This window comes from Peromyscus californicus, unplaced genomic scaffold, assembly GCF_007827085.1.
Source record: "Peromyscus californicus insignis strain IS unplaced genomic scaffold, ASM782708v3 Scaffold_19__1_contigs__length_69161282, whole genome shotgun sequence".
Taxonomy (NCBI): Eukaryota; Metazoa; Chordata; class Mammalia; order Rodentia; family Cricetidae; genus Peromyscus; species Peromyscus californicus.
Window position 1 is genome coordinate 62,372,065 of NW_026294491.1, and position 27,455 is coordinate 62,399,519.

The 27,455-nt window shown below is 49.2% G+C and overlaps 2 protein-coding genes across 3 annotated transcripts; both read left to right on the top strand.

Annotated features, from left to right (window-relative positions):
- The first annotated feature begins 241 nt into the window (after positions 1-241).
- On the top strand, positions 242-10,244 carry Mrps10 (mitochondrial ribosomal protein S10). Of its 2 annotated transcripts, none has more exons than XM_052745530.1 (7): positions 242-309; positions 3,603-3,667; positions 3,752-3,824; positions 7,391-7,527; positions 8,477-8,585; positions 9,438-9,527; positions 9,909-10,244. In XM_052745530.1, exons 1-7 carry the CDS (start codon positions 262-264, stop codon positions 9,990-9,992), a joined length of 606 nt encoding a protein of 201 aa, XP_052601490.1. In that variant the 5' UTR covers positions 242-261; the 3' UTR covers positions 9,993-10,244. The 2 variants fall into 2 exon arrangements, with proteins under 2 accessions (XP_052601490.1, XP_052601491.1); XM_052745531.1 differs by having other exon boundaries at positions 246-309; positions 3,755-3,824.
- A 7,006-nt stretch (positions 10,245-17,250) lies between these two features.
- On the top strand, positions 17,251-26,183 carry Guca1b (guanylate cyclase activator 1B). The gene is made up of 4 exons (XM_052743987.1): positions 17,251-18,744; positions 22,425-22,575; positions 24,619-24,739; positions 25,857-26,183. The coding sequence occupies exons 1-4, from the start codon at positions 18,539-18,541 to the stop codon at positions 25,982-25,984; spliced, it is 606 nt and encodes a 201-aa protein (XP_052599947.1). The 5' UTR covers positions 17,251-18,538; the 3' UTR covers positions 25,985-26,183.
- The last annotated feature ends 1,272 nt before the right edge of the window (positions 26,184-27,455 follow it).

The window sequence follows — 27,455 nt, forward strand, 5'->3', positions numbered from 1 at the left end:
ATAGGGGCTGAAGCCAGTTTACCCAAACCACAAAAGCGACACAACCATTCAAAAAATTAAATGAATGAGTTAATAATAAATAAGTAAATAAACAATAAAGTCGAAATTAAAAAAAAAAATCAAAAGAACCACGTCTCTATGGTTGTTTCAGTGCGGGAACACCAGGAGACTCTCTCTCTCTCTCTCTCTCTTTGTCGAACTCTATGGTCCGAGAACAACGCTGTGACCCCGGAAGCGATCCTGTGAGGTCAGGGCACCAAGATGGCGGCGCGCGCGGCGTGTGCGGCAGTGTGCAGGCGCCTGCAGCAGGTAAAGGGGCGGGCGGGCCCCGGCGAGCCGCGGGCGCAGTCGCTGGGTCTCGCTGCCACCCGCTGCCCGGCCGGACCGGAGTTCCCCTCCAGGGCTGCTGCCTTGGGTTGTTTAGAAGCGACAGGGAAAGGGCTGGATTTTCCCTCTCGGGATCCCACGCCAGTTGCTGAGATAGGAACGAGAGCTGTAGCATGGCGGGGCGGGGACGATGGGAAAGTCTATTCAGAAACCCACCTTTCACGTTAGGAAGGGTGATGAAAACAGCCCTGGGCCCCGAGGAGGCAGGGGGCCAGCCTCGGAGGCAGGGGGCCGAGCTGGGGCTCGGGACCTCGCGTGGCACTGCACCGAGGCGTCTCCTTACTCCGGGGAGATGGGCGCGAAGGTCTCCGAGGTCGGGCGTGGGTTAGAGCGCCCTCAAGAGGTTCTTTGAAGAAGGAAATCCTGACCGGCGTTCTCATGCCTTTGATGGCAGCACGGGGGAGGCGCTGAGGCAGGAGGACTTCAGAGTTCGAGGACAGCCAGGCTACATAGGTATTGAGATCCTGTCGCAAAATAAATATTAAAAAAAAAAAAAACTTTAACTAGGCGGTGCTCGGGGACTTTGGCCTCGCAGCCTTCGTGAGTGTCACCAGTGGCCATTTAGTGGTTTAGAAAATTAAGCCGAGAACTGGATGTGATGGCTCACACTGTGATACCAGCGCTCGGAAAGCATGAAGAAGATTGCCACCAGCCTGACCTGCATGTCGAGACTGTCTCCAAAAATAGACACATCCTAGCGCTTCGGAGGCAGAGGCAGGCAGAGCCCTGTGAGTTCGAGGCCAGCCTATCCTATAGACCGAGGTCCAGGACAGCCAGGGCTACACAGAGAAACCCTGGTTCGAACACCACCACCACCACCCCCCAAAAAACAAATGAATGAAAAAAAGGGGGCCTGAGAATATAACTCCGTTTCTAGAGTGCTTGACTGATGTACCTAAAGATGGCCCTTGTTTGGTTCTGCAGCACCACATAAACCAGGAAGTGGTGGCCCACACTGAACTACCAGCATTTGAGAGGTTGAGGCAAGAGGATCAGAAGTTCAAAGTCATTCTCAGCTGCACACAGAGTTCAAAAATAGCCTGGGCTCTCTGAGCTTGTGTCTCAAAAAACGAAAAAAAAAAACTCATGCTAAAGATTGAACCCAGGGCCTTGCCCACACCAAACAAAGGTCCTGCCGCTGAACTGCATTCTTAGCCTTCAGTGGAACTCAGGTCCTCTGCCTCGGAGTCTTCACATGTTAAATAGTTAACACTTTAGAAAGACGGTTTTCAAAAGCAAATTTAATGAAGAGTAATGTTTAAGTGCCTGATGCTTTATTCTCGGGTCTGTTTCTGCATTCCGCCTTTATTATACAGTACAACTCATGCAGCTTTGGAAACATCCACTGTGAGAGAATGGAAACAGATAAGTCTTGAGTCATGTCTAGTGTTATTATGAAAACAGTTTTGGTTACAGACCTCCTGAAAGGTGATAAGGATTCCTGAGAGGTCTTAGCCACACTTTCATACCCACCAGTCTTAATATACGGGGCCAAGAGAGGCGGTCCAGTGGCTTAGAGCACTTGCTGCACAGCTGTGAGGACTGGGATGCAGCTTCAGGAGCAGGGCTTTCCTGCTCACTTGTGACCCCACCTACCAGGGGTCATAGGAGGGCTCCTGAAGCTTTCTGGCTTCCAGACTAGCCAAGAAAACTCAAGTTTGGGCATGGGGAGAGACGGATAGAATGACACCCAACAGCTTCCTCTCTCGCTTCCACACACTTGCACTTGCACATACATGCATGTAGACACACCCATACAAATGAAGACCTTTTTTAAAGAAAAATATGATGCTAGAGACTGAAATCTTTGCACTTGTATGAAAAACATTTCCCAGCCAGATCTGCACACACCCAAGCCCTCAAAGACTAAAGCTAGGTGCAGTGGCTCACAACCCACACTTGGAGGTGAAGGCAAACATTGGGAGCTCAAGGCCACTGTCATCTATCCGGCTGGAGGCCAGGTGGTGCTGCGTGCAACCCTGTCTCAAACAAACATATTTTAGAGATGAATATGACTGGGAGTCATCATGCTTCTTAGGTTTTGGGGTCACCGATGTAGGAGACCTTACTGTATGAGTGGAGTGAGGAATCACACATGCTCCTGCATTGTGCCTGGTTTCTGTTCCTGCATGTAAGCCAAGTCAGATTGGATGCTGGTGTCTCACAGCATGAGTGGAGAACAAGGAAGCAGAAGCGTGGGCTGGTTTGGGGGTGGGTTTGTTTGTTTTGAAACAGGGTCTCGGTGTAGTCCTGGCACTTGCTCTGTAGACCAGGCTGGCCCAGACTCACAGATCCTCCTGCTTCTGCCTCCCGAGTGCTGGGATTAAAGGTGTTCATTCATCACTAGGCCATTGAAAACAGGTTGTTTTAAAAGCACCGTTAGTTGTTTAACTAAGCCTTACTTGTGCTTCCCTGTTAGTTCCATCTTTGTTGTGTTTTTATTTATTTATTTTATTATCATTATTATTATTATTTTTGCTTTTCAGGGCTACATTGTTCAATCTCTGGAAAGTTTAAAGGATTATTGGGTGGATGAGAAACCACAGTTCTGAACAGTGCCAATTGCCTCCTAAAACTGTTCCACCAGGGGGCGCTCACTAACGGGGTTTGGGCAGTGTTGAGTCAGGGCTCCTTGCCCAGTAGTAATGATGGGTATGGGCGTGATGTGTGCTGCGTTTCTTTACAGGCAAGGTGCTGTAGCCAAGCAAAGGTTATTCCAGCTGTCAACAGATTAAATCATACAGACATGTAATTTTAAAAGATTTTTGTTGTTCTGTTTTGTTTCTGAGACAGTCTGGCTGTCCTCGAACTCAGGGATCTCCCTGCTCCACCTCCCAAGTACTCCAGTCAAAGGCATGCACCATCATGCCTAGCTGAGTGTTGTCTGTGTGTGTACCTATCTATCTGAGTTTGCTGTGCATCGCATGCATTGTGATGTGCATCACATGCATTGTGAGTGCCCATGGAGGCCAGAGGTCACCAGATGCCCTGGAGTTAGAGAAGGTTGTGGGTGCTGGGAACTGAACCGGGGTCCTAAGAGCAGTAAGCACTTTGTTTTTGATGAAATCTAATTTGGTCATTTTCATGCCCAGTATCTTCCTCTGAAAAATCAAGACCCTTAACTGAGCACCGTGCACCTTCTGACTTGGAGTGGAAATCACCAGTGCTGTGGGAACCAACTTTGTTCCTGACACCTGCGTCTCCCTTCTTTTTAGGAACTGGGGAATTTGTCTGTAAATGGTTCTAAGCGCAGTTCAGCCCAAACTGGCGGCCTCCTGCTGTAAGTATTCGACTAGATGTGCTGCTCATTGTGCTAGAAAACGGGCTCCATGCTGTCTGACTGAGACCTCTCTTCCCCACACAGCAGCACCAGTATGAAGTGGGCACCGTTGTCAAACCTGCACATTGATGTTCCAAGGGATTTGATCAAACCTACGGTGGGTAACTCCCATTCGGCAGGGCATGGCAGTGCAGGCCTCTGGCTCCAGCACTTAGGAGCTAGAGGTAAGAGATCCTCAATCACGTAGCAAGTTCAAGGACTGCCTGGGCTACGTGCCACCCCATCTCAAAAAACAGCAACAACAGAGGGAGTTACATTAACTATTTCATTCTGTTTTTTTCCTGATTATCTCATTCCGGCTTACTTCCCACACACCTGACCATTTTACCCTAGAACACCAGCAGATGCACATTGCGGACTCCTGAGGTCCCTGGGAGCCCCCCCCCTCCGTGCGCGCTGTTTTCATGCTGTCACAGTAAGTCCTAAGGGGGTGTGGCATTTATCCCAGGTAACTGGTAATGAGTGCTCTTACTCTTAGCGTAATTCAGGAGTGCGCTAATTAGCGATGCTGAATCTTTTGATGTTACAGAAAAATAATCTTTCTGTAGCCTTCAAGTCTTTTCTTTTGAATGTTGAGCCTGGGCATTCGCTGTGCTCTGTTCACATTGATGCAGATCGTTGGCACAGTGGGAATATACAAGTAGCTATGTGACCTTGTAGAGTTTAAGACAAGAATGCTGTCTAGCCCAGGCTAGTCTTAAACTAGCTATGTAGCCAAGGATGACCTTGAACTCCTAATCCTCCTGCCTTGTATTAAGTATTAAGTGATAAGGTTACAGATATGTCTTTACTCCTAACTCTTGCTTTGGATTTTTTTTCTTTTTTTCTCTTTTGTTTTTTTCAAGGCAGGGTTTCTCTGGGTAGCCCTGGCTGTCCTGGAACTCACTCTGTAGACCAGGTTGGCCTTGAACTTAGAGATCTACCTGCCTCTGCCTTCTGAGTGCTGGGATTAAAGGTATGCATCATCACAGCCCATTGGGTTTTTTTTCTAAAGTTGTAAAAATTCCAAATCCTTCCATTTCTGTCTTTTAAAAAACAAAACAAAAGCCAGGCAGTGGTTGCACACGCCTTTAATCCCAGCACTCAGGAGGCAGAACCAGGTGGATTTCTGTTAGTTCAAGGCCAGCCTGGTCTACAGAGCAAGATCCAGGACAGGCTCCAAAGCTACACAGAGAAACCCTGTCTCAAATACAAAACAAGACAAAAAAACTCTTTTTAGTTTGGTGTGAGTCCATATATATAGTTTATTCAGGCACATGGAATCATTCATCCACAGTGTGCAACTGTTTCCTTTTTCTTTATTCACTTAATAAATATTAGAAATATTGGGCTGGAGAGATGGCTCAGCAGTTGAGATCACTGGCTGCTCTTCCAGAGGACCCAGGTTCAGTGCCCAGCGCCCACATGGCAGTGTAGGTAGAACTCTCTGTGCTGCCCACCAGTTCCCAAATAACCAACAAGGAGACTCAATTACAAATGTTCGGCCAGTTGCTCAGGCTTATTACTAACTAGCTCTTACAGCTTAACCCATTTCTTTTCATCTGTGTGCTACCCCAAGACCCATGGCTTTTTCTCAGTCTGGCTGGTGACTCTGCTGACTCTGCCCTTCTTCCTAGCATCCTTAGTTTGGTCGACCCACCTATTCTTCCTGCCTGGCTATCGGCCGGTCAGCTTTTTATTAAACCAATTGGAGTGGCAGATCTTTACAGTGTACGACAGGATTATTCCACAGCCTGGCAGTTCACAACTCTCTGTAACTACAGTTCCAGGGAATCTGGCATCCTCACACAGACATGCATCCTCACACAGGCAAAGCCCCAGTGTACATAAAAAATAAATAAATCTCTGGAAAAAAAGAAAGAGAGATATCCAAGACAATGTATAAATGCTGGTCTCCAGCTCAGGTGCTCCACGGCCATGCCTGTGTATAAGAAGTGACGGAGGGCTGGAGCACCGCGTGAGAACCCAAGTTTGGATCTCCAGCATACACGTAAAAAGCTGGGGACAGCAGCACGTGCTTGTAATCCCAGTGCTGAGGGGGACTAGATGAGGAGTCCCTGGGGCTTGCTGGCCTGCTAGTCTAGCCCAGTCAGTAAGCTCCAGGTTCAGTGAGAAACCCTGTTTCAGAATAGATGGTCCAGCCGGTGAGCTGACTCAGTGGTAACGGCACTTCCCACTCAGCCTGACATCCTGAGTGCAGCCCTAGGACCCGAACAGTAAAAGGTGAGAGCCGTTCCCGCAAGGTGTCCTCTGACCGCCGTACGTGTGCCACGGCATGCACACAGACAAGTTAGTGCACGTCGAATGTTTTGCTATAGTGACCTAGAAGACCAGAAAGGTGGTTCAGTGGGTAGGGGCACTTGATCAACCTGACCTGAGTTCATTTCCCAGAACCCACATAGTAGAGAAGTTGTCCTTGGGCCACCTTCACGTGCATGCCAGGGCTTGAGTGTGTGCGCAAACCACACACACACACACACACACAGTCTCCTCACTACTTGTCCTGGTCATTTGAGGACCTCTGAGAAATCAGACCTTGTAATGTTAGATGTCTACCTATTTCAAGCTAAATCAATGATGATCTCACAAAACATCTCGAGAAGTCTCTTGAGATTTGGTGCAAATTCACAATAGCTTTAAAAGCCAATAGGGAAGCTTGAGGCTAGCTCAGTAGTAGAGTTCTTGCCTAGAACTCTCTGATACCACAAGAATTTAAATAAATAAACCCTGCACGAATCAAACAGAACACATCTTAGGACCAATTTTGATGTAAAGATAGTTAATTCTGTTTTTCCAACCATCTTATTTGGAATAATTGAGAATAGATGTCTGCCTTTCTGTTTACTAAGTAGCTCTCTTTTCAGGGGTGAAGTAATTTAACTCTGACTCACTTGATTAGTAATAACATTTACCAGTTTAATGGGTGAAGGAAATGAAGATAATTCACCTCTTGGAAGATAGTCAGAAATGTCAAGCCCATTATTTCTAAGGTCTTTAGGTATTAGTGTGGAAGGTCCAGCTAGTGTCATAACATTTTAATTAGACATGAATAATTTCTGTGTGAAGACAGGCCAACCATACATGAATAAATCCTAATAAAAAGGGGTGAATAGAGCTAGCCGGGCTTTGTGTAAAGATTACAGTGTTTAGCAGTTGTGTAGCCGTGTTTAACATTTATAAGCACTTTAACTGGTGTCTTCGTAGCTTTTCGTCACGGAAATGCTGCGAGCTTCAGCACAGGTGTCATTACCCTACCTTCAACGTGAGTACACGGGAGAGCCAGGAAATCGTACAGTTCTCTCTCTATCCAGCCGCCAGAAGATAGCTCTTCAGGCCCAGCCTCCTACCCAGGTCATCTGTTAGCAGACCCTGAGTCCTTTCTTACCAGAATCTGGGGCTCAGTAATAATTAATTTGGAACATTCCTGGTGATTTTGTAGTAACCTTGAAGGTTGTTTGATTCTCAGTAGATTTTGACCGGTTTGGAAGGTCTTTTGGCAGATGGGTGTGACTTGGAAGTAGTAAAGCTAGTAGTTTTCAAACATTGCTTGTTATTTTTCTCATTTATTAGTAAATTCTGAAGTCGTTCAATCAGTAATATGTTAAATTTGCTGGTAATAAATATTACAAGAACCAAAACCAAAACTTCTCTCTTTTATTTCAGATAAGCACTTCCAGTGAGCCAGACACATTGTATAAACGCCTGTCCATCTTAGTGAAAGCCCACGACAAGGCTGTACTAGACAGTTATGAGTATTTTGCTGTTCTCGCTGCTAAAGAACTTGGCATTTCTATTAACGTGTGAGTATGACCTTTCCTAATCTGACTTGTTGTCTGCCATTGGGTGATTAGCCAGGAACCTGACTGTGATCCCAGATAGGTCTGAACTTGTAAAATAGGATAAATTTGTGGGTAAAGTTGAAGCTTGTCCTGATCATCTTGAAAAGTACTATCACTTTGTGTCTGCTAGAATTGTTAAGTACTAGAATGAGGAAACAAGGAAAATTAGAGAAACCATGTCTAGACATTGCACTAATGTAAGTAAGCCCTGGAAGCCTTCTGTCTGGGATCTCCCTGAGAGGAGGCTCTGAGGCACTTCTCCGTTTAGACTCTGGCCATGATGCTTCATTGGCTAACACCTCCATTATGTGCAGCCATCCTGAGCAACACCACCTCCCTGGGAGCCTCAAGTAAGATGCGCTTATGAGCTCCTGAAGTGACTGCAGGGTACATGGAACTGCCTCTGGGCACCCGCCCCTTCTGCTGTTGAGCGGGGCTGTCTGAGGCCCTGGCAGCCTGTCCTTGTAGCACAAACAAAGGACTAAATTGTTTCCCAAAACAGACTGTTCTGGGATTGTCAGTGTATCCATAAATTACCCTAACACAGCAGACATTGCAATTATGTCCACACTGTTGCCACTCTTCATAACTGGCATGCTTGGTGTGTGAGGGAGGGCCTTAGGAAGGATCAGATGGCCTGTGTGTGTGTGTGTGTGCGTGCTCATTCTTGAGTGGCACTGCTTGATGGGACTGTGGGCAAGATTCTTCTTTCTATCTGCAGTGTTTATTTTGGCCTGAGATTTGTGAAAGCATCTGTTAGAGATGAGGCTTGACAATTGGAGTCAGTAAGTGGCAGTCAGTGCCTGTAATTGAGTGGGTCTGACCTGCAAAGCTGCAGACCGAGGCTTTGGTAGCAGTGACTCACGTGGGACATCACTGAGCTGACATTTGTCCTGTCCGTTCATTTCAGACACGAACCGCCAAGGAAAATAGAGCGATTCACTCTGCTCAAGTCGGTGCACATCTTTAAGAAGCACAGAGTTCAGTATGAGATGAGGACGCTCTACAGATGTTTGGAGGTGGGTTCAGTCAGCCCGTCTGCAACTGTGCGACACCCAAAACCTTTACCCAGCACGTAGCTGAACGTAAAGCCCTTCATCAGGTTCAGTCAGGGCATCGATACTTTTCTCTTTTTTTTTTGACATTTATGTATTTGTGCTGAGTAGTGATGGCGCACACCTTTAATCCCAGCGCTGGGGAGGCAGAGGCAGGTAGATCTCTGAGTTCAAGGCCAGCCTGGTCTATGAGTTCCAGAACAGCCAGGACTACACAGAGAAACCCTGTCTTGAAAAATAAAAAATAAACAAAAACATTTATCTGTGGGGAGAGGGGCACATGCGGCACCCCATGTGTGGAGGTCAGAGGATAGCTCGTGGTGCGGGTCCTCTCCTTTGACCACGCTGAGTGCCGGGGATTGTAGTCAGGTTCTCAGGCTTCGAGGGCTCTGCCCTCACCCACTGAGCCATCTTGTTGGCTCCTACATGTGAGAACAACGACAACCAAACCCTCTTTAGCTTTCTTCATTTTTTGTGTACGGGGTCTGCCTGCATGGATGTCTATGCGTCACATGTGCCCACAGCCAGCAGAGGTGAGAAGCGGGAATTGGATCCCCTGAAACTGGAGTTACAGGTGGTTGTGAGGCATTGTGTGAATGCTGGGAATTGAACCTGCGTCCTCTGCAAGAGCAGCCAGGGCTTGTAACTACTAAGCCATCTCTCCAGCCTCCTGTATGTTTTAAAATGAGATTCTGTGTAAGATCTCTTAGAACAGGCTTCATCACTGGAGGGAGCATGGTGGAGAGTGACAGGGACAGAGAACTCAAAGATCTGTGACCTGCATTGTGTCAGGACGTCTTCATATTTCCGTTTTAGTTAAAACACCTGACTGGGTGCACAGCCAACGTCTACTTGGAATATATCCAGCGGAACCTACCCGAAGGGGTTGCCATGGAAGTAACAAAGGTAAGGCTTAAATTCCTGCCTCAAGAGGGCCAGCTGGGTTGTTTTACTATACAGCCTTGTCCTAGCTGTGGGGGTGAGGGCCTGTGGCACCCTGGGAACAGAGTTAGGCCCACCCCACCACCACCCACGTCCTCATTGAGCCACCGTGGAAGTCTCTCCAACAGTTGTTTAGGCTTGAGGACCACAGGACAGCCCCCCAGAGGTCACTGGGCATGAGACAACTTATGCACCATGCTTTATGCTCCCTCCCCTCCTTGAAGGTCTCGAAGTCAGGGGATCAGTGAGAAGCAGGAGGATGTGGCAGGTCAATAGATCTGGTTGTAGGCAGAGTCCATTTCAAAGTCCACACTGTATTCCAGCTGGGTCTGTTTCTGGTTTTAGACACAGATACAGCAGTTGCCAGAACATATCAAGGAGCCAATGTGGGAAACACTCACTGAGGAGAAAGAAGAAAGCAAGTCATAGCCTGGGGATGCCACCTGGGCCTGGACCGGAACGGAGCAGGCCCGGGGTGAGTGCCATGGACTAGCTCCAGCTGAGGACAAGTCAGGCCCCCCTGACCTGCTCTGTTGACTCCTCAAGCACTGAAGCCTTCACGGCAGACTGAAGAAACACTGTATCTGTTCTTTTCTACCTGACATTGCTTCTGTTCTGGTTTGAACAACATTAGCAGACTTCTGTATAACTTGAAATAAACTATCCAGATGTACACACTTACATAGTTGCCACTGACTACCTGTGCTGATTTTACTGTATTATTGTTTTTATTTATTTATTCATTCATTTTTATTTCTCAAGCTCACAGAGATCCTCCTGCCTCTGCCTCCCAAATACTGGGATTAAAGGAATGCTCCACCATGCCCAGCTCGTTTGGCCTAATTTTAAATGTTTACTTGTTCATTCAATAGAAAATGAATGATATAATTTTCACCCACGTTTTTATTTTGAAGTTCCCAGAACAACCTGTGGTTCATGGACTGCTGAGCGCTTAGAAGTTCGGCCTTTTCCTCTGTGCTGCCCAGAGGTGCAGTCAACAAGTGACCTGATGGCAGTGCTGTTTCAGAAACTGAATGTACATTGTGACACACAGGAGTCTTGAACCCAGGGACTCACAGAGCCACTGCCCATGGCCACTGTAGAGAGTTTGTTCTTTCAAGGAATTTAGCATCATTTCATCTCCCCTGCGATTCATTCACCAAGCTCCTGTGCAGTGCACTTTGCCCTGAGAACTGTGGTCAATACCAGTGACTCACTGGATCCAGTGACTTGCAAGTACTGGTAGGTGCAAGTAAGTACCTCTCTCTGTCCCTTGCAGATGGCGTTCTTGTTTGATAGGTGTTCCTGCTTTGTCTGAAGATACCTGCACATCTGTGAGATTCAATTGCATGTAAAGCCCAGGGTGAGGCAAGACTCCACTGCACTGAAATCTTTGCGCTTCTTTTTTTTTGGCTTGATAAGTAGAGAGTGGTTGGCATGGCACACACACACACACACACACACACACACACACACACACACACACATCGGAGAAGGCTTCTTTTAAAGCATACGGAGGCCTGTGTCCTGTGGGTTTCCTTCACTTCTCTGTCCTGTACACTGAATTCCTGACCTAATAGCAGGTGTCCGTGCTCTGAGTACATACTGCCGGACTGCCATCACCACAGAAAGAACTACAGCCCCGCCGCCCGCCTGTGACCTTCCACTCAGGTGCTGGCTGCCATTCACAAGGTAAGCCTGAAGTGTGCTTATGCAGGAGTAAAGCTCAGGATTAGGAGCTAGCGCTCAGGCAGGAGCGGAGCTGGTGCTGGGTCTGGCAGAACAGCGCCCTGACACACTTGGATCTAAAAGATGGAGTAAAAGAAATCAGGACCCACTAAGATTCGGGGGCTTTTCCTTCTATAGACAGTAAAAACAGAATAGATAAATGCTCGCCACCAAGGACCGGTCCTCACGAACCACTTCATGGGTGTACATCCACTTCAGCTGTTTTCGGACAAACACCCATGAGTCAAGTTACTTAGTTCAGTCATACACAGCCAGATCTTGAGCCGGCAGTTGTGGACCGGATAAGACTACTGCAGCGTCTGCACCCCAGTTCACCCCCCAGAACCCACCCGGAAGGAGAGAACTGCCCCTGGAAGTGTCCTCTGACCTGTGCATGTGCATGTCCAAACACACTAAATAGAAATGAAAATTTAAAATCGCACTTTAAGATAAAGATACAGCTGACCGCAGTCCCCCAGAGCCCATATAAAAAGCTGGCACAGTGGTGCATTTCTCCGATCCCAGCCCTGGGGAAATGGACTTGCTGCCAGCCAGTCTAGCTGACTGGGCAGACTCCAGGCTCAGTGAGAGAGCCTGTCTCAAAAGATAAGGCAGAGGGGCAGGGGAGATGGCTCAGTGGTTAAATGCGTACCATGTAAGCACAAGAACTGATGTAAATACCAGGTTGGCATGGCGACCCACCTGTAATTCAGCCTCAGAAGGAGACCAGCTCCCCCACCATGCTGCCTGGTGAGAAGAGCCGAGTCAGTGAGCTCTGAGAGACGATGCCCAGTGAGCAAGGCAGATCAGCTGAGGGTGATTTCCTGTGTAAACCTCTGGCCTCCACATACACACACATCCATCCTGTGCATGCACACTCATAAGCGTGTGCTCACATACATATAAACATGTACACATGGAAGAAACCTGGAGAGCAGCTGAGGAGGAGACCCAGCTTCTGCCCTGTCCTCCACATACACGGATGTGTCCAGCCCAAGAGGAAAGCCACAGTGGGGGCCTGAAGCAGCCTGAACCCGTTAGTCAGCTGACCGTTAATCTGTTGATGAGTGTCCCTCCACTAATAGTAGAGGAACATGGACTTTGGAGTAAAACAGACGTACCACCTAAGAGTTCACAAAAGGTGCTGTAAACCCAGGCAGAATACTTAATCCTACCACAGCCTGAGCTTACTCTGGAGTGGGATGTAGGAAACTACCTACTTATTAAGCTTGGTGCACTGGTCTAGACAAAGCAGCTTGGTAGAGCTGGGCTCATGGTAGGCATGTGTTAGCTGGCAGCGGCAGCACTGGGGCAGCGGTGTGATGCTTGTGTGTTGGGTTAAGAGACACCCAGAAGAGACGGAGAGAGAGCCACTTAGAGCTGGCTAGATGGGACTCATGTGGCATGCCCTATAGACCCCATGCCATGCCCAGTCTCTCCCGGGCGGCCTCATACACAGGTGCCATCTGATTTACAGTAACAATAAAGCAGATGCTGCCGTTAACCCTTTACAACAGAGAGCCAAGCCTTGAAGAGCTGTGCCTGAACCTGGGGCAAGAAGCGGTGAAATTGATTGAAGTTCAGGTGAGGGACGGGGACAAAGTCAGGACCTGAAGGGGCTGTGACTGGTGACTCACACCTGTGACCCCAGCCCTGAGGAGGCTGAGGACGTCTAAGGCTGCCTGAGCTACAGTGAAACCCATCTTGAGAGAGGGAGACAGGGAGAGAGAGAGACTGTAGTCAAGCATGGTGGCACACACCTTTAAGCCCAGCACTTGGGAGGCAGAGGCAGGCAGATCTCTGTGAGTTCCAAGTCTTCCTGGTCTACAGAGCGAGTTCCAGAACAGCCAGGGCTACACAGAGAAACCCTGCCTAAAAAAAAAAAAAAGAAGAAGAAGAAGAAGAAGAAAGGAAGGAAGAAGAAGAAGAAGAAGAAGAAGAGAGAGAGAGAGAGAGAGAGAGAGAGAGAGAGAGAGAGAGAGAGAGAGAGAGAGACAGAAAGAAAAGAGGCTGTGGACCACTGAGATGTCAACAGGTAAAGGCTCTTGCCACCTCAACCTGACAAGTTGAGTTTGGTTCCTGGAACCGGCATGGTGGATGGAGAGAACCAACTGCAGAAGGCTGTGTCCTCTGACCGCCACCCGTGCAGTTGTACACAAGCGTGCGCGCACACACACACACACACCCACCAAACAGCTTCGGCTACATAGTACAGCCTTGTCTTACAAAATAAGAAAACCCCTACTGTACTGGCCCACAAGATGGTTCAGCCAAGCATGAAAACCAGCCAAGCACGGTAACCGAGTTCGATCCCTGGAATCCCCATGGCGGAAAGAAAGAACTCCCCAAATTCCCTCTCACTTCCACACAGGTGTAATGGCATGCATGTGCACCCACACACTCACAGGATTTTCAAAAAGAGCCTTTGAAGAACTCGAATGTCCATGTCAATTTCAGTATATTCAGACCTTATTTCCAGTTCCCTTTCCACAGTTCCTTTTTCTCATTAAAAGACTGACTGGGGGAGCCAGGCAGTGTGGCGCATCCCTTTAATCCCAGCACACGGAAGGCAGAGCCAGGTGGATCTCTGTGAGTTCGAGGCCAGCCTGGTTTACAGAGCCGGATCCAGGACAGTCACCAAAACTACACAGAGAAACCCTGTCTTGGAAAAAAAAAAGATTGGGGGAAGGGGGTCCTAAGGAATAAATAATGTATGCAAAGGGAGCAGACACACAGTGGTGTGGTGGGCCCGATGCTGGCACAGGCCAAGAGTGAGGGGACAGCCCAGTGTTGGGGCCTCGGCAAGGCAGCGGGCTGTGTTGTGTGAGAAGGACGGCAGCATGGGAACTATGGCAGGGCTTCAGCCGGGCCTGGCGGGGGTCAGTGGACTCCGCACCTCGCTGGTGCACACGAGCAGCCCAGCGGGCTGCCTGCTGTCTAGGGCTCTCTGCAAATGCCCTGCTCCGTGCTGAGCTCTGCCCTCTTTAAATCCTACTGTTGTTACCCCTTCAAGCTCTCCTTCCCTGCTGTGGATTCTTAATCTTCTTTAAAGTGATATATTTATACCTCATAGGTCAGCTAGGTCAGCGGTATTTATAGGGCAGGTCATGGGCAACTGGCCCACGTGAAAACCCAACCAATTTGTGATCCCTCAGCCAGAGACTACGTCAAGTTGTGTTTCATTCATAGAATTAATTTTTCTTCCCCCTGGATGCTGGGGATTGAACTTCATACATGCTGGGCAAGTGCTTACTGCTAAGTAGGCCTGTGTGCTCACACTCTCTCTCTCTCTCTCTCTCTCTCTCTCTCTCTCTCTCTCTCTCACACACACACACACACACACACACACACACACACACACACACACACACACAAGGGTCTCACTAAGGCCTCGAGCATACATTTTCTGTGCCTGCCTCCTAAGTGGCTAGAATTATAGTCTGCCAACAGGCCCACATACAATTTGTTTCTTCTTATAATTAATTTTTGAAGGTTTATCTTTTATGTGTATAAGTGTTTACCTCCATTTATGTCTTTGCACTACATGCATGCCATGCCCAAGGAAGCTGGAGGAGAGGGTTGGAGTCCCTGGAACTGAAATCATAGGTGGACATGAGCCACCACATGGGTGCCAGGAACTGAACCCAGGTCCTCTGTTCCCACTGACCCGTCTCTTCAGCCCCTGTTCATTCCTTTTTCTCTTGAGGCATAGCCTTGCTATATAGTCCAGGCTGGCCCAGAACTCCAAGCCCTCATGCCTAAACCTCCTAAGGGCTGGGATTACGGCCTGAGTCACCACTCCCCACTCTCAGAGCAGTGTGTTCTAGAGAGTGAGTCATACCCACTGCTCTCTTGCTTTAAAGCTGCAGCTTCCCATTCACATGGCGCCTATACACTCCAGCCCCTGTCCTCATCCATCTTCACGTCCCAGTTCCCTCCACAGACACCAAATTCAAGCGAGGGTTAGGGTCTCGGGGATTAGTGGGGAGTGTGTGGACAGTCACCTTGAGGGGGTGTGACTTCACTGGGGAAGCATGCCTAGGGCGACGGGATGCAGACTGCCTGGTGCTCCAGCAGCTCTCAGCCTCCTAGGTGCAGGCCAGGGTTAGGGCATAGGCAGGGCTGGGCCAGGCGAGGGTTAGCTGGGAGGTCAGAGTTCCACGTGGGGAACTGAGAGCGTGCTGAGCTGTGAGGAAAAGGACATGAGCAATGACAGGGTGAAAACGCTGGATCGGCAGCCTGCAAGTGTCGTCCTGTTGGTGAATTACTGGAGTGATGGAGTTAATGTAAATGAACTGGAAGGGGAGGAAATACCAACAAGATGGCTGACTTTCAGAGACAGCAGAGAAACTGGTCAGGGCAAGGCCCAGTGCTTTCAAACTCCGCTGTGTTCGGGAGCCCTGCAGGGCTTTCTGAACAGTGCTGTGCCGCACCCCAAGGTGCCTGAGTCAGCTCACTAGGAGTGGACACCTGGGAAATTCTGTATGTAACAAATTCCCAGAGGCTGCTACTGTTTGGACCACGGGTGAACCGGAGAGGTGGTGATGCTTGTTACTATTTAGCAGGTGGAGGGCAGGAAGATAACTCAGGAGGCAAACGTATCAGTTGCTGATGATTCGAGATCAGTCCCTGGAACCCACAGGAAAAGCTGGACGTGGTGGTGTGCACCTGCAGCCCGGCGCTCACACTGTTTGATGGGAGATAGAGACAGGAGAATCATCCAGACATTTGCAGGAGTAGGAAGCAGAGCAGCAGAAACAAGAGAGACCTTGGCTCAACAAGGTAGAAGGAGATTCCTGGAAATGCCCTCTGACCTCCGCATGCACAGTGTGGTACACATGTGCCTGTGCTCACACAGACACAAATTAATGAGCTAAATAGACAACAACAAAAAACCGCTAAGGAGGCCAAGAATTTGTGAGCTGGTGTGGATGGATGGTCAGTCATCCACGTGGCTGTTGACATCATGGACACGCCGCCTGGGGACAAGTGTGGCATTACTCTTGAAGGACAGTAACAAGGAAGAGTAAAGCAGAGCAGGACATGGCCTCAAAGGGACAAGCACTTAAAATTTTTATTTTTATTTATGTGCATGTGCTGGCCTGTATGTGCACCATGTGGCTGCAGATACCTGCAGAGGCCAGAAGAGGGCGTTGGATCCCCTAGAACTGGAATCACAGGCAGTTGTGAGCGCTCAGTGTGGGTATTGGGAGCCGAACCCAGTCTCTCTGGAAGAGTAGAAAGGACTCTTGACCACTGAGTCATCTCTCCAGCCCTGGAACAGACAGTCTGAGGGAGAAAAGGAGCCATTGAAGGAACAGTGGGATATGAGGAGAGCACTAGCCTCAGACCCAGAGGAATGTGGGATGTGGGAGAAAACTTCACTAGACCGTGAAAGGGAGACAGCGGAAGGTCCTACACTGGGGCTGAGTGGTGAGGCTCAGAGAAACTGGGGTGTCAGCTGGCACAGATCGCTGGAGATGAGCTCTGGCCCGAGCCTCCCTTCCACGGTGGAACCGCAAGTGTGCACTTAAAAAAATAGGTGTGACTAGGCCCTCTGAATGTGGGTGACAGTTATGTGCTAGATCTGTCTGGGGAGCCCCTGGCAGTGGAACCAGGACTCATCCCAGGTGCATGAAATGACTTTTTGAACACACTCCCCAGGGTGGGATGCCCTGTTGTTTCAGCCTTGACACGGGGGGTGGGGGGGTGGGGGTTGTTGATCCTGCCTCAACTTAGTATGCCAGACTTTGTTGACTCCCCAAGGGAGGCCTTACCCTCTCTGAGTAGTGGATGAGGGGTGGGATGGGGGGAATTGAGGGGGTGGGAGAAGGGGAGGGAGAGGGAACTGGGATTGGTATGTAAAATGAAAAAAACTTTTTAATAAATAAATAAATAAATAAAGTAAGTAAGTAAGTAAGTTAAGTAAGTAAGTAAGTAAGTAAGTAAATAAATAGGTTCTGGTGGGCTGGAGGGATGGCTCAGTGGTTAAGAGCTTATGCTGCTCTTGTAGAGACCTGAGCTCAGACTTCGACACCTGTGTTGGGTGGTTCACAACTGCCTGTAACTCCATCTCCAGAGGATCTGACACCCTCTTCTGGCCTCCATAGGCACTGCACTCACGTGAACACAACACATACACATATACAACACACACACACATATATATAATTTTAAAATAAGAAAAATCTTTAAAAATAAAATAAGCCAAAGCGTTGGAGAGACGGCTCACTGGTTAAAAACACTTGTTGCTCTTGTAGAGGACCCGGATTCAGTTCCCAGCACCCAACGTGGTGGCTCACCATGAATGTAACTCCACATCTAGGGGAACCGACACCTTCTGACCTCTATGAAACACTGCATTCATGTGATACATACGTGCATACATACAAACAAACACCTGCTCACACAAAATAAAAATAAAATGCAGCCAAGCATGGTAGTCTACACCTTTAACCCCAGCACTTGAGGCAGAGGCAGGTGGATCTCTGTGAGTTCAGGGCCATTCTGGTTTACAGAGTAAGTTCTAGGACAGCCAGAGCTACAATGTGAGAACCTGTCTCAAAAAATAAATAAAATCTAAAAGATAGCATAAATATATAATTTGATTGTTTTGTTGTTGACACAGGGGTGTCTTCCTGTGTCAACAGGGCAGCCCAGAGTGGTTCTGAACTCAAGATCCCCCTGCCTCTCGTACAATGAATATGTAATCGATTCAATATGTAATGAACACATACTTGGTCAACAGCGTGAATATGTAACTGCTTCTAAAGGAGGTTCACGTGGCCTTCAATATAAGACACTCAAAGATACTTTAGCCCCACACTCCCAGATCCTGCCGGTCGTTAGTGCTTGAGAGGGAAAGAGAGAGTTCAGAGCTTGAGTGATGACTGGAGAGAAGCATTTGTCCTTTAAGCTGGAAAATGAAAACTTCCAGATTCAGGCATGGCCTGTGAGGGAGCCACAGACACTGGAGAGACTGAGAAACCCGCTGGGCTCTTACGCTCACAGCCTCATCGGACTTGTGGAAGGGGAGGCTGAGGAAGCTTAGCCATATGGAGGTCAGACACAGGGGAATCTTCTAATGGTCTTACACAGCTAAGCTGGCCCGGCCTGCCCCCCTTCTGGAGGTCCTTCACTACCAATCAAGTTCAGTTTCCCCGAGACAATGAAAGCGCTGGTAGAACCAAGGCGACGGAAGCGAGGGGCCGGAGCCTAAGGTCAGCCGAGGCCTTCGAGGAGCCGAGATGGGGCAGCAGTTTAGCTGGGAGGAGGCGGAGGCTGCCGGGGAGATGGACGTGGCAGAGCTGCAGGAGTGGTACAAGAAGTTTGTGGTGGAGTGTCCCAGTGGGACCCTCTTCATGCACGAGTTTAAACGCTTCTTCAAGGTCACGGGCAATGAGGAGGCCACCCAGTACGTGGAGGGCATGTTCCGAGCCTTCGACAAGAACGGGGGTAAGGAGTCCTCCCTGCAGGGGACTCGTGACCAGTGCACCCGGTGCCCTTCCCATCCTTGAGCCCTCAGAGGAGACCCTCCGTGCCCTGCGCCCTTTCTGTCCCGCCATTCCCCCGACTCCTCTCTGCCATCATGTGTCCCTCTCCCTTCTTCTCCTGGGCTCTCTGCATCCTCTCCCTGAGAGCCGAGGGTCACTGGCACACAGCCTGGGCATTTTGAGTCAGGAGCTGCAGCAAAGGGGCAGTTTGTCACCCCCGTAGAGTCCCTGATGCTCTTAATGCAGGGAGCTGAGATGTCCCAAAGCCATCTTAGCACAGACGAAGAGCGCCCCTTGCTAGGGTCCTTCAGACGGAGGCCCCTCGGTTCTTCTCTGTTGTGGAGGGTGGAGGGGGCTTCACACTGACTGGGAGGTGGGTGGGTAGTTCCCAAAGTCCCTTTTAACTCTTAAAAAAAAAAAGATTAACTGTACATGTGTGCGCGTGCGTGCGTGCGTGTGTGTGTGTGTGCATGTGTGTGTGTGTGTGTGTGTGTGTGTGTGTGTGTGTGTGTGTGTGCACGTACCTGTGGAGGCCAGAAAGGGGCATCAGATACCTTAGAGCTAGAGTTATAGGTGTTTATAAGCTGCCCAGTGTGGGTACTGGGATCCAGAAAAACGCCAGTCCTCTGATACACCAGTTAAATGCTCTAACTGCTGAGTCTTCTCTCCAGCTCCCCCTTTCAACTCTAAGATACGGGGGACTGCGTGAATCAAGTTCCAGAGTTTCTTTAAGCCCTCCAATGGCACCAGCAGCTAAAAGATACTAAATTACATAATAAACACGTGGTAATCGGGCCTTATAATTTGTATGTATGTGTGTTTGTATTCATGTGTTTATGGACGGGAGGTACATTTGTGTGCATATGGAGGCCAGAGATGGATCTCAGGTGTCATTTCCTAGGAGGCGCCCATCTTGTTTTTGGCACCACCTCTCATCGGCCTGGAGCTCACTGATGAGGATAAGCTGGTTGGTCAGTAAGCCCAGAAATCCTGCTGTATCCACTCTCTCAGCAACAGCAAGTAGATGCCACTACACTCCGTGTTTTCTTTTCAAAGTTCTACTGAATTTTAAACTGTGTGAGGGTTTGTGCACATGAGTGCAGTGCCCGTGGTGACCAGAAGAGGGCAGTGGATCCCCTGGAACTGTAGTTACAGGTGGTGGGGAAGTGCCTGCCCTTGGCTGATGCGGTCTCTCGCCGCCCCGGCCGGCCCCTGCTCAGCCTTTGTGTAGGTGCTAGGGAAGGGCTTCATGCTTGCATGGCGATCTCTTTACGGACTGAGCCTTCTCCCAGGTCCAATCTTAATGTAATCCATTGCTCCTCTCCTTCGAGAAGCCCAGAGCCACGTTCTTAGTGTCTCTTATTTTCTTCCCAAGTTGTCTTTCTCTCTCTCAACCCTAGTATGTAAAATCTGTATCAAATTCTCTTCAACTCTAGCTTTGCTTCAAATATGTATTTTAATTCAGGGACTGGAGACGTGGCTCAGTGGTTAAGAGCACTTGCTGCTCTTGCAGAGGACCCAGGTTCAGTTCCCAGCACCCACATGGCAGCTCACAACTGTCTGTAACTCCAGTTCCAGGGGATCCGACTCCCTCACACAGACGTACATGCAAGCAAAATACCAATGTACATAAAATAAAAATAAGTAAATTATTTTTTTAAAAAAGAAAGAAAGAATTATATGGAAAAAAAAAAGGACGTGATTTTTAAAGGTTATCTAGTTCAGTGTCCTGAGGTCCTTTTTGCTGTGTTGTGTTATTTTGATTTTTGTTTGAGACAGGGTTTCACTATCTAGTCTTGACTGTCCTGGAACTCTTCGATAGACCAGACTGGCCTCGAACTCACAGAGCTCCACCTGCCTCAGCCTCCTGAGTGCTGGGATTAAAGGCGTGTGCCACCACTGCCCGAGCCCCTGCGGTCTGTAGTATGGAGTAAAGACTATTTTGGCTCCCTGAATTGAGGGGACACACAGGTGATCTGAAGAAAGTGTCATGCAGAAGAACTTGTGCCAAGCTGACTTGGTGGGAATGCCACTCGAGGTCTAAGGCCCTTAGCCCCACTCAGAGGGTGGGCTCAGCCGTTGCAATGTGATGGGACCTCTTCTGTTGAGATCAGCCATGAGACCCACAGGGCACAGAGCCAACTTCCGACCTCGCAGGTCCACCTCCTCTTCTTAAAGCTGTAGGAGGGGTGTGGTTTTTTGTCCCAATTAAATGATGAGAAAACTGGGGTGAAAGGGGGTGCATTGACAGCTAGGTGTGGCCAACACTGACCACACAGACAGACCCTGTTTCACACCAACACATCCAACCCAAGAAAGTGAGCCATTTGTCCAAGGTTAAGTACTCACTCGGGCGTCTTAATTCCTGGTCCAGTGCTCCTACCTAGAGGACTGGGGTTTTGTTGCTATTTTGAGATCTATTTTATGTTATGTATATGAGCGCTTTGCCTGCATGTCTACATATGTAGTGCAGCATGTACCTGGTGCCCACGGAGGTCAGAGGGCATCTGATTCTCTAGAACCGGAGTTGTAGATGTTGTACACTGCCCTGTGGATGCTGGGAACTGAACCTGGATCCACTGCAAGGACCAGTGCTCTTACCCACTGAGTCACCTCTCCAGCCTGTTTGTTTTGAGACAGGGTCTTACTAGGTAGCCCAATCTAGCCTAAAACTTGAGATCCCCCTGCCTCAGCCTCCTATCTCTGCCCCTCCTCTCTCTTGCAACACCCCTCCTGAGTGTAGCCTGGGGATGGAGTTTTGAAAAAGGAAGATGGAGGCTGGAAGTTCAGTGGACCCAGGCTTGATCCCAGCACCCACATGGTGGCTCACAACCGTTCCATGTGACCCAGTGCCCTCTTCTGACCTCCATGGGCACCAGACACACACATGATATACATATACACATGCAGGCAAAACAGTCATACGTGTAAAACAAAATAAATATAAATCTACAAAAAAAATGTAAGGGTAGCTGAAGCCGTCTCTTTTGCTAGTCAGGATTCCTTCTGTTTGCTTGCTGACCTTTCGAGACTGTGTGGTCTGGACTGGCCCTAGCACAGGCACCAGTTTGAACTTCCTGTGTGAGAGCTGCAGGGTCAGTGCACCCCGCAGCCAAGCCAGGGAAGTTAATCTCCCAGGTGCCTCCAGCCTGCGCTGAGGGTATGGGTGTTTCCATCCATCTCAGGCTACCGTGGGTAATTGTTGCTGACCCATGAATAGATGAGATTAACCCCAGCCAGAGGTGTCCCAGAAATGGTCCGTCCCAGAGTTTCTATGACCTCACAGGGGAGGAGGCTACACCAGGAAGGAGCTGTGCCAGAGTGTGCCTCCTAAAGCATGGGGGTCAGTGTGGAAACTGAATTATGTTGGGAGATAATACTCTAAGAATGGAAAACTCTGGACAAGTGAAGAGCAGTTCTCTAGCCCTGGTGGCATGGGTCTGCCATCCCAGCTGCATGGAAGGGCGAGGCAGAGAATGAGCAGGGTCCCAGGGTGAGGAACAGCATGCACAGGGACAGAGAGGCCTCTGGTGTGCAGGGAGAGGGAACACTGGGTCTGGGGACATCCTGTCAACAGGACTCACACCCTGGGGAGGAGAGGCTGGGGATCTGGGCCTCGACACTGTCCACACTCAATGCAGGACAACACCATTGACTTCCTGGAGTACGTGGCAGCCCTGAACCTCGTGCTGAGGGGTACCCTGGAGCACAAGCTCAAGTGGACCTTCAAGATCTATGACAAGGACCGGAATGGCTGCATCGACCGCCTAGAGCTGCTGGACATCGTGGAGGTCAGCATCTGCCTGTGAGCAGGCCCTGTCCCCTTCTCACTTCTGGGGCGTGGTGGCCCGCTCAACAGGGAGCCACCTGGCACTGAGTCGGGGTAGAAGGGATGAAATCATTTACAATGTGTTGTCTGGGGCCACCAAGATGGCCCAACTGCTGGGCGGTGGTGGCGCACGCCGTTAATCCCAGCACTCGAGAGGCAGAGCCAGGCGGATCTCTGTGAGTTTGAGGCCAGCCTGGTCTACAGAGTGAGTTCCAGGACAGGCTCCAAAGCTACACAGAGAAACCCTGTCTCGAAAAAAAAAAAAAAAAAAAAAAAAAAAAAAAAAAAAAAAAAAAAAAAAAAAACAGAAAAACAAACAAACAAAAAAAGGCCCAGCTGTTTGGTTCCCACCAAACCTGACAACTTAAGTTCAAGCCTGGGGTCTATATGGTAGAGTGGGAGAACAGAGTCCTGGAAGCTGTCCTCTGACCTCCACCCGCCCACCATGGTACACATGTGCTCGCATATACAGAATATACCCTCCGACACACACACTATTACACACATACACAGCAGTAATAATAGTGATAATAATAACAACAAATTTTAATTTGAGAAAAGAAAACAAGAATGCCAATGATCTAAGAAGCCATCTACAGAAATTAAAAGCCAATTAAACCCAAAGAAATTAAAAACAAGAAGTGAATAGGGTAGAAATCAAAGCTCACGCTGCAATCTCAGCACACATGAGACTTAAGCATGAAGATGGAGCGTTCAAGGCCTGAGCACCCCGTATGGTGAGTGCCACGCCAGCTTTGGCTGGAATGAGACACATGCCTGAGCGAACAATCTGAGTCAAAACTCACCGCTGGGACAGTACCTGAGGGAAGAATTTAAAACAGGAAGGACCGTTGTGGTTCCTGATCAGAGGTCTCACTCTTCCAGCCTCCTGTCCGTCAAATACCGCGGTGACCGTAGCGTGCAACCAGGGCTAGCGACACCAGTAAAGACATCCTTCTAAAGGCTGTGTCTTCTAGGCTTCCATGACCTGCCTTCCACAGTCTCCTCAGGGTTTGTGTCCATCAGTGGGTTAAGCCATTGATTCCTCAGAGCCTTTTAGATCTGCTTAGCTCTAGAAAACACCTCATTTATGTGGAAGTGTACTTAACAAATCTTCTAGGCATCTCTCAATCCAATCAAGTCTCAAACAACTAACATAAAAAAACAAGTCAATAAAAATCAAAATTGTGCTGGGCAGTGATGGCACACACCTTTAATCCCAGCACTCGGGAGCCCGAGGCATGCTGATCTCTGTGAGTTCAAGGCTACCTGGTCTACAGAGCAAGATCCAGGACAGGCACCAAAACTACACAGAGAAACCCTGTCTTGACAAAACAAAAACAAAAATCAAAATTGTTTCTTTTTGTGGGGCAGGCGGCATGTGTGGTGTGTGTTTGTGGTAATATTTTTTAAGCAACTTATATTTTGCTATTTTATGTGTATGGATGTTTTTCCTGTATGTACAGTGTGTACCATTTTTGTGCTGTGCCCTCAAGAGCCAGCTAGAGGAGGCGTCAGGTCCCCTAAACTGGAGTGACAGGGGGTTGTTAACCATCATGTGGGTACTGACAATCCAGCCCAGGTCCTCTGGAAAAGCAGCCAGTGTTCTTAACCACTGAACCATCTCTCCAGCCCCTATACTTTCTACTTATTTGTTTCTTTGTTTTGAGAAAGTGTTCACTCTTAAAGTTCTCTGATTGCACTAAGTGGCCTGGCCAGTGAGCTTCAGAGTGCCATTGCCCACAGTGGCCTGGGCCCACCCACATCCATGATTAATCAGGAAGATGCTGAAGTGCCCAACAGACTGGCGCTGGAGGCGTTTTCTCCGTTGAGATTCCCTCTTCCCTGGTGACTCTACCTAGTGTCAGATGAACAAAAAGTAACCAGGACATCTGGGTCAGGTGATATGAGGATGCTGGGCCTGGAGGCCAGCGCTGGGAGGTGGCACTAAGGGACACAGGTCCCTGAGGTCTGTCAGAGTTGCCTAGGTCTTTCTCTCTGATAGGCAATTTACAAGCTGAAGAAAGCCTGCCGGGTGGAGCTGGACCTGGAGCAGCAGGGCCAACTGCTCACACCTGAGGAGGTCGTGGACAGGATCTTCCTCCTGGTGGACGAGAATGGAGATGGTAAGAGAGATCTGGGGAAAGGCTGACCTGAATCTCAAAGGGCACCGGAAACACCAGAGCACACGTTTGCAGGGCACAACTCTGCCGAGAGTGCCTGGTAAAGGCTGAGCGTGAAAATAAGGAGAATTATTTTAATTTTGTGCTATGTACATGAGCGTTTGCGTGCATGCATGTATGTCTGTGCAACACGTGCATGCAGAGCCCAGTGAGGCCAGAAGAGAGTGGTGGACCCCCTGAAACTGGAGTTATAGACAAGTGTGAGCCGTCACATGGTGCTGGGAATTGAACCTGGGTCCTCTGGAAGGGCAGCCAGTGCTCTTAACCTCTGAGCCATCTCTCCAGGCACAAATATATTTTTTAGAAGATAAAAAGGTGCCAGAGAGATGGTTCTGTGGATGAAGGCACTTGTCACCAAGCCTGGTGACCTGAATTAAATCCCTGGTTGAAGGTGACAACCAGCCACTGCAGGTTGTCCCTAACCTCACACTCACACTGTGGTGAGTGTGTATGCCCCCCCACATGCACACACAAATATATGTATATGCATATAACATATATGTTTATATATAAATATATACACAAACATATATTTTAATAATAATAATAATAATAATAATAATAATAATAATAATAATAATAATTAAAGGTGTGGGAGGCAGAGGCAGGAGGAGCTCTGTGAATTCAAGGCCAGGCTGGCCTCCATAGTGAATTCCAAGCCAGCCAGGGCTACTCAGTAATACCCTGTCTCAAAAAAAGAAAAAGAAAGTAGTTGGTGCCTGAGGCATGACACTGGAAATTGTCCTTTGGATTTCATATGCATGCTTGAGCCTGAGTGCGCACGCGCGCGCACACACACACACACACACACACACACACACACACACGCATGCACGCACACACACACAACTTGTGAGTACCAAGAGGCTCCTGTGGACTCAGAACTGACAAGCTACGGACTAGAATCTGAGGTTTCAGTCTGGTTTGTATCAGGGTGGGGGGCCAGACTAGGAGAGACCCTCCCCATGCGCCCAGGGGGGCCAGACTAGGAGAGGCCCTCCCCATGGACCCAGGCCCAGCTTCCCTCCCCCTTGTGACCATCTCTCCCATCCTTGCTCAGGCCAGCTGTCTCTGACAGAGTTCGTTGAAGGTGCCCGGCGTGACAAGTGGGTAATGAAGATGCTCCAGATGGATGTCAACCCTGGCGGCTGGATCACTCAGCAAAGGCGGAGGAGTGCCATGTTCTGAGGGCCTGGGGACCCCACGGGAGCCCACACTCCCCTCAGCCTCCAGGGTGCTCCAGGCTTTCAAAGTAGCAGGAGGCCCCTGGCCTGGTTGGCTCAGGCCAACTCTTGCTTGGTGTGGACTTCCTGATCCTCTGGGTGTGGGAGAACAAGGGATGAGCAGCGGCTGCCGGGTCTGCAGAAGCCCACTGGGGTTCGGTCCGTTCTCGAGATTTCTAGCGTTGTGGGGATTCTGTCACACTGCTCCCGGAAGAACTGGGCTTTGGTGGGAGTTGTGGGGCCCCTTCTAATCTTCAGGTGTTGGTGGAGATGGGGCAGCTGCAAGGTGGGGTGGGGTGGGAGTCACAGATTGGTAGGAAGCGTCAGAAAAGAGAATAAGGACGGGGAAGGACCGTGATACAGCCCCACCCACCCTGAGCAGCCTCCTCCCCCAGGTGGCCACCAGGCTTGACAAAAGGGGCAGATGGCAGCAGACAGTTATGTCTGTGATCTTCCTGCTCTTGGAGACCTGCTGGGCTTGCCAGAGAAGGTGTCAGCTCTGCTGGGCGCTGCTCCCCATCTCCTCCTCCTCACCCATCGCCAGTGTGAGCCTGCCACCATGTCCAGCCATAGCCCACATGCCTCCTTACGGGTGGAGACACCCTCTCTTCATCTCTTGGGAGAACCAGGCGCCTCTGCACTGGGGTTCCAGGCCAGACTTTGCCTCCGACTGCTGTTGGACTCCCTAATGTCCTGCAGGCTGACTAGACAGTTTCTAGATAGTTATGTAAACATCTTTCCTGCAACCCCAGTACAGAAGTTAGATTCCCAGGGTCCTCCCTAGGTAACCCTTTCCATCAATGCAGCTGCGGAAGGCCCCTCCGAGGACAGGAAGTTGGAGCAATGTCACACTGAGACGCTGAAATGTGAAGCCTGGCGGATTATTGGCTTTACCTTGAGTAGATATGTTTTTACGTTAAAATAAAGTAAACTAACTTATTGACCTTGAGGGGAAGTTTCTTTGCTTGTTTGAAGAAGTTCCTGCACTGTAGCTCAGGCTAGCCTGGAGATCACTCTATAGCCCAGGCTAGCCAGAACTCCTGCCTCAAGCCCTAGAGCCCTAAAACAAGTGTGAGCCACTAGGCCCACGTTTTTGTTGTTGTTTTTGTTCCTGAGAGAGGTTATTTGTTTTCATTTTGTGGGGCAATTGAGACAGTTTCAGAAGCCCAGGTTAGCTTGAGACTCATGGCAATCCTCCTCCTCCTCCCTTGGGTGCTGGTATCACAGGTGTACACTACTGTGCCCAGCTTGAACTTGAGTGTTTTTTGTTTTGTTTCATTTTTTTAGTATTTTTTTTTTTTTTTTTTTTTTTGGTTTTTTGAGACAGGGTTTCTCTGTGTAGCTTTGCGCCTTTTCCTGGAACTCACTCTGTAGCCCAGGCTGGCCCCGAACTCACAGAGATCTGCCTGCCTCTGCCTCCCAAGTGCTGGGATTAA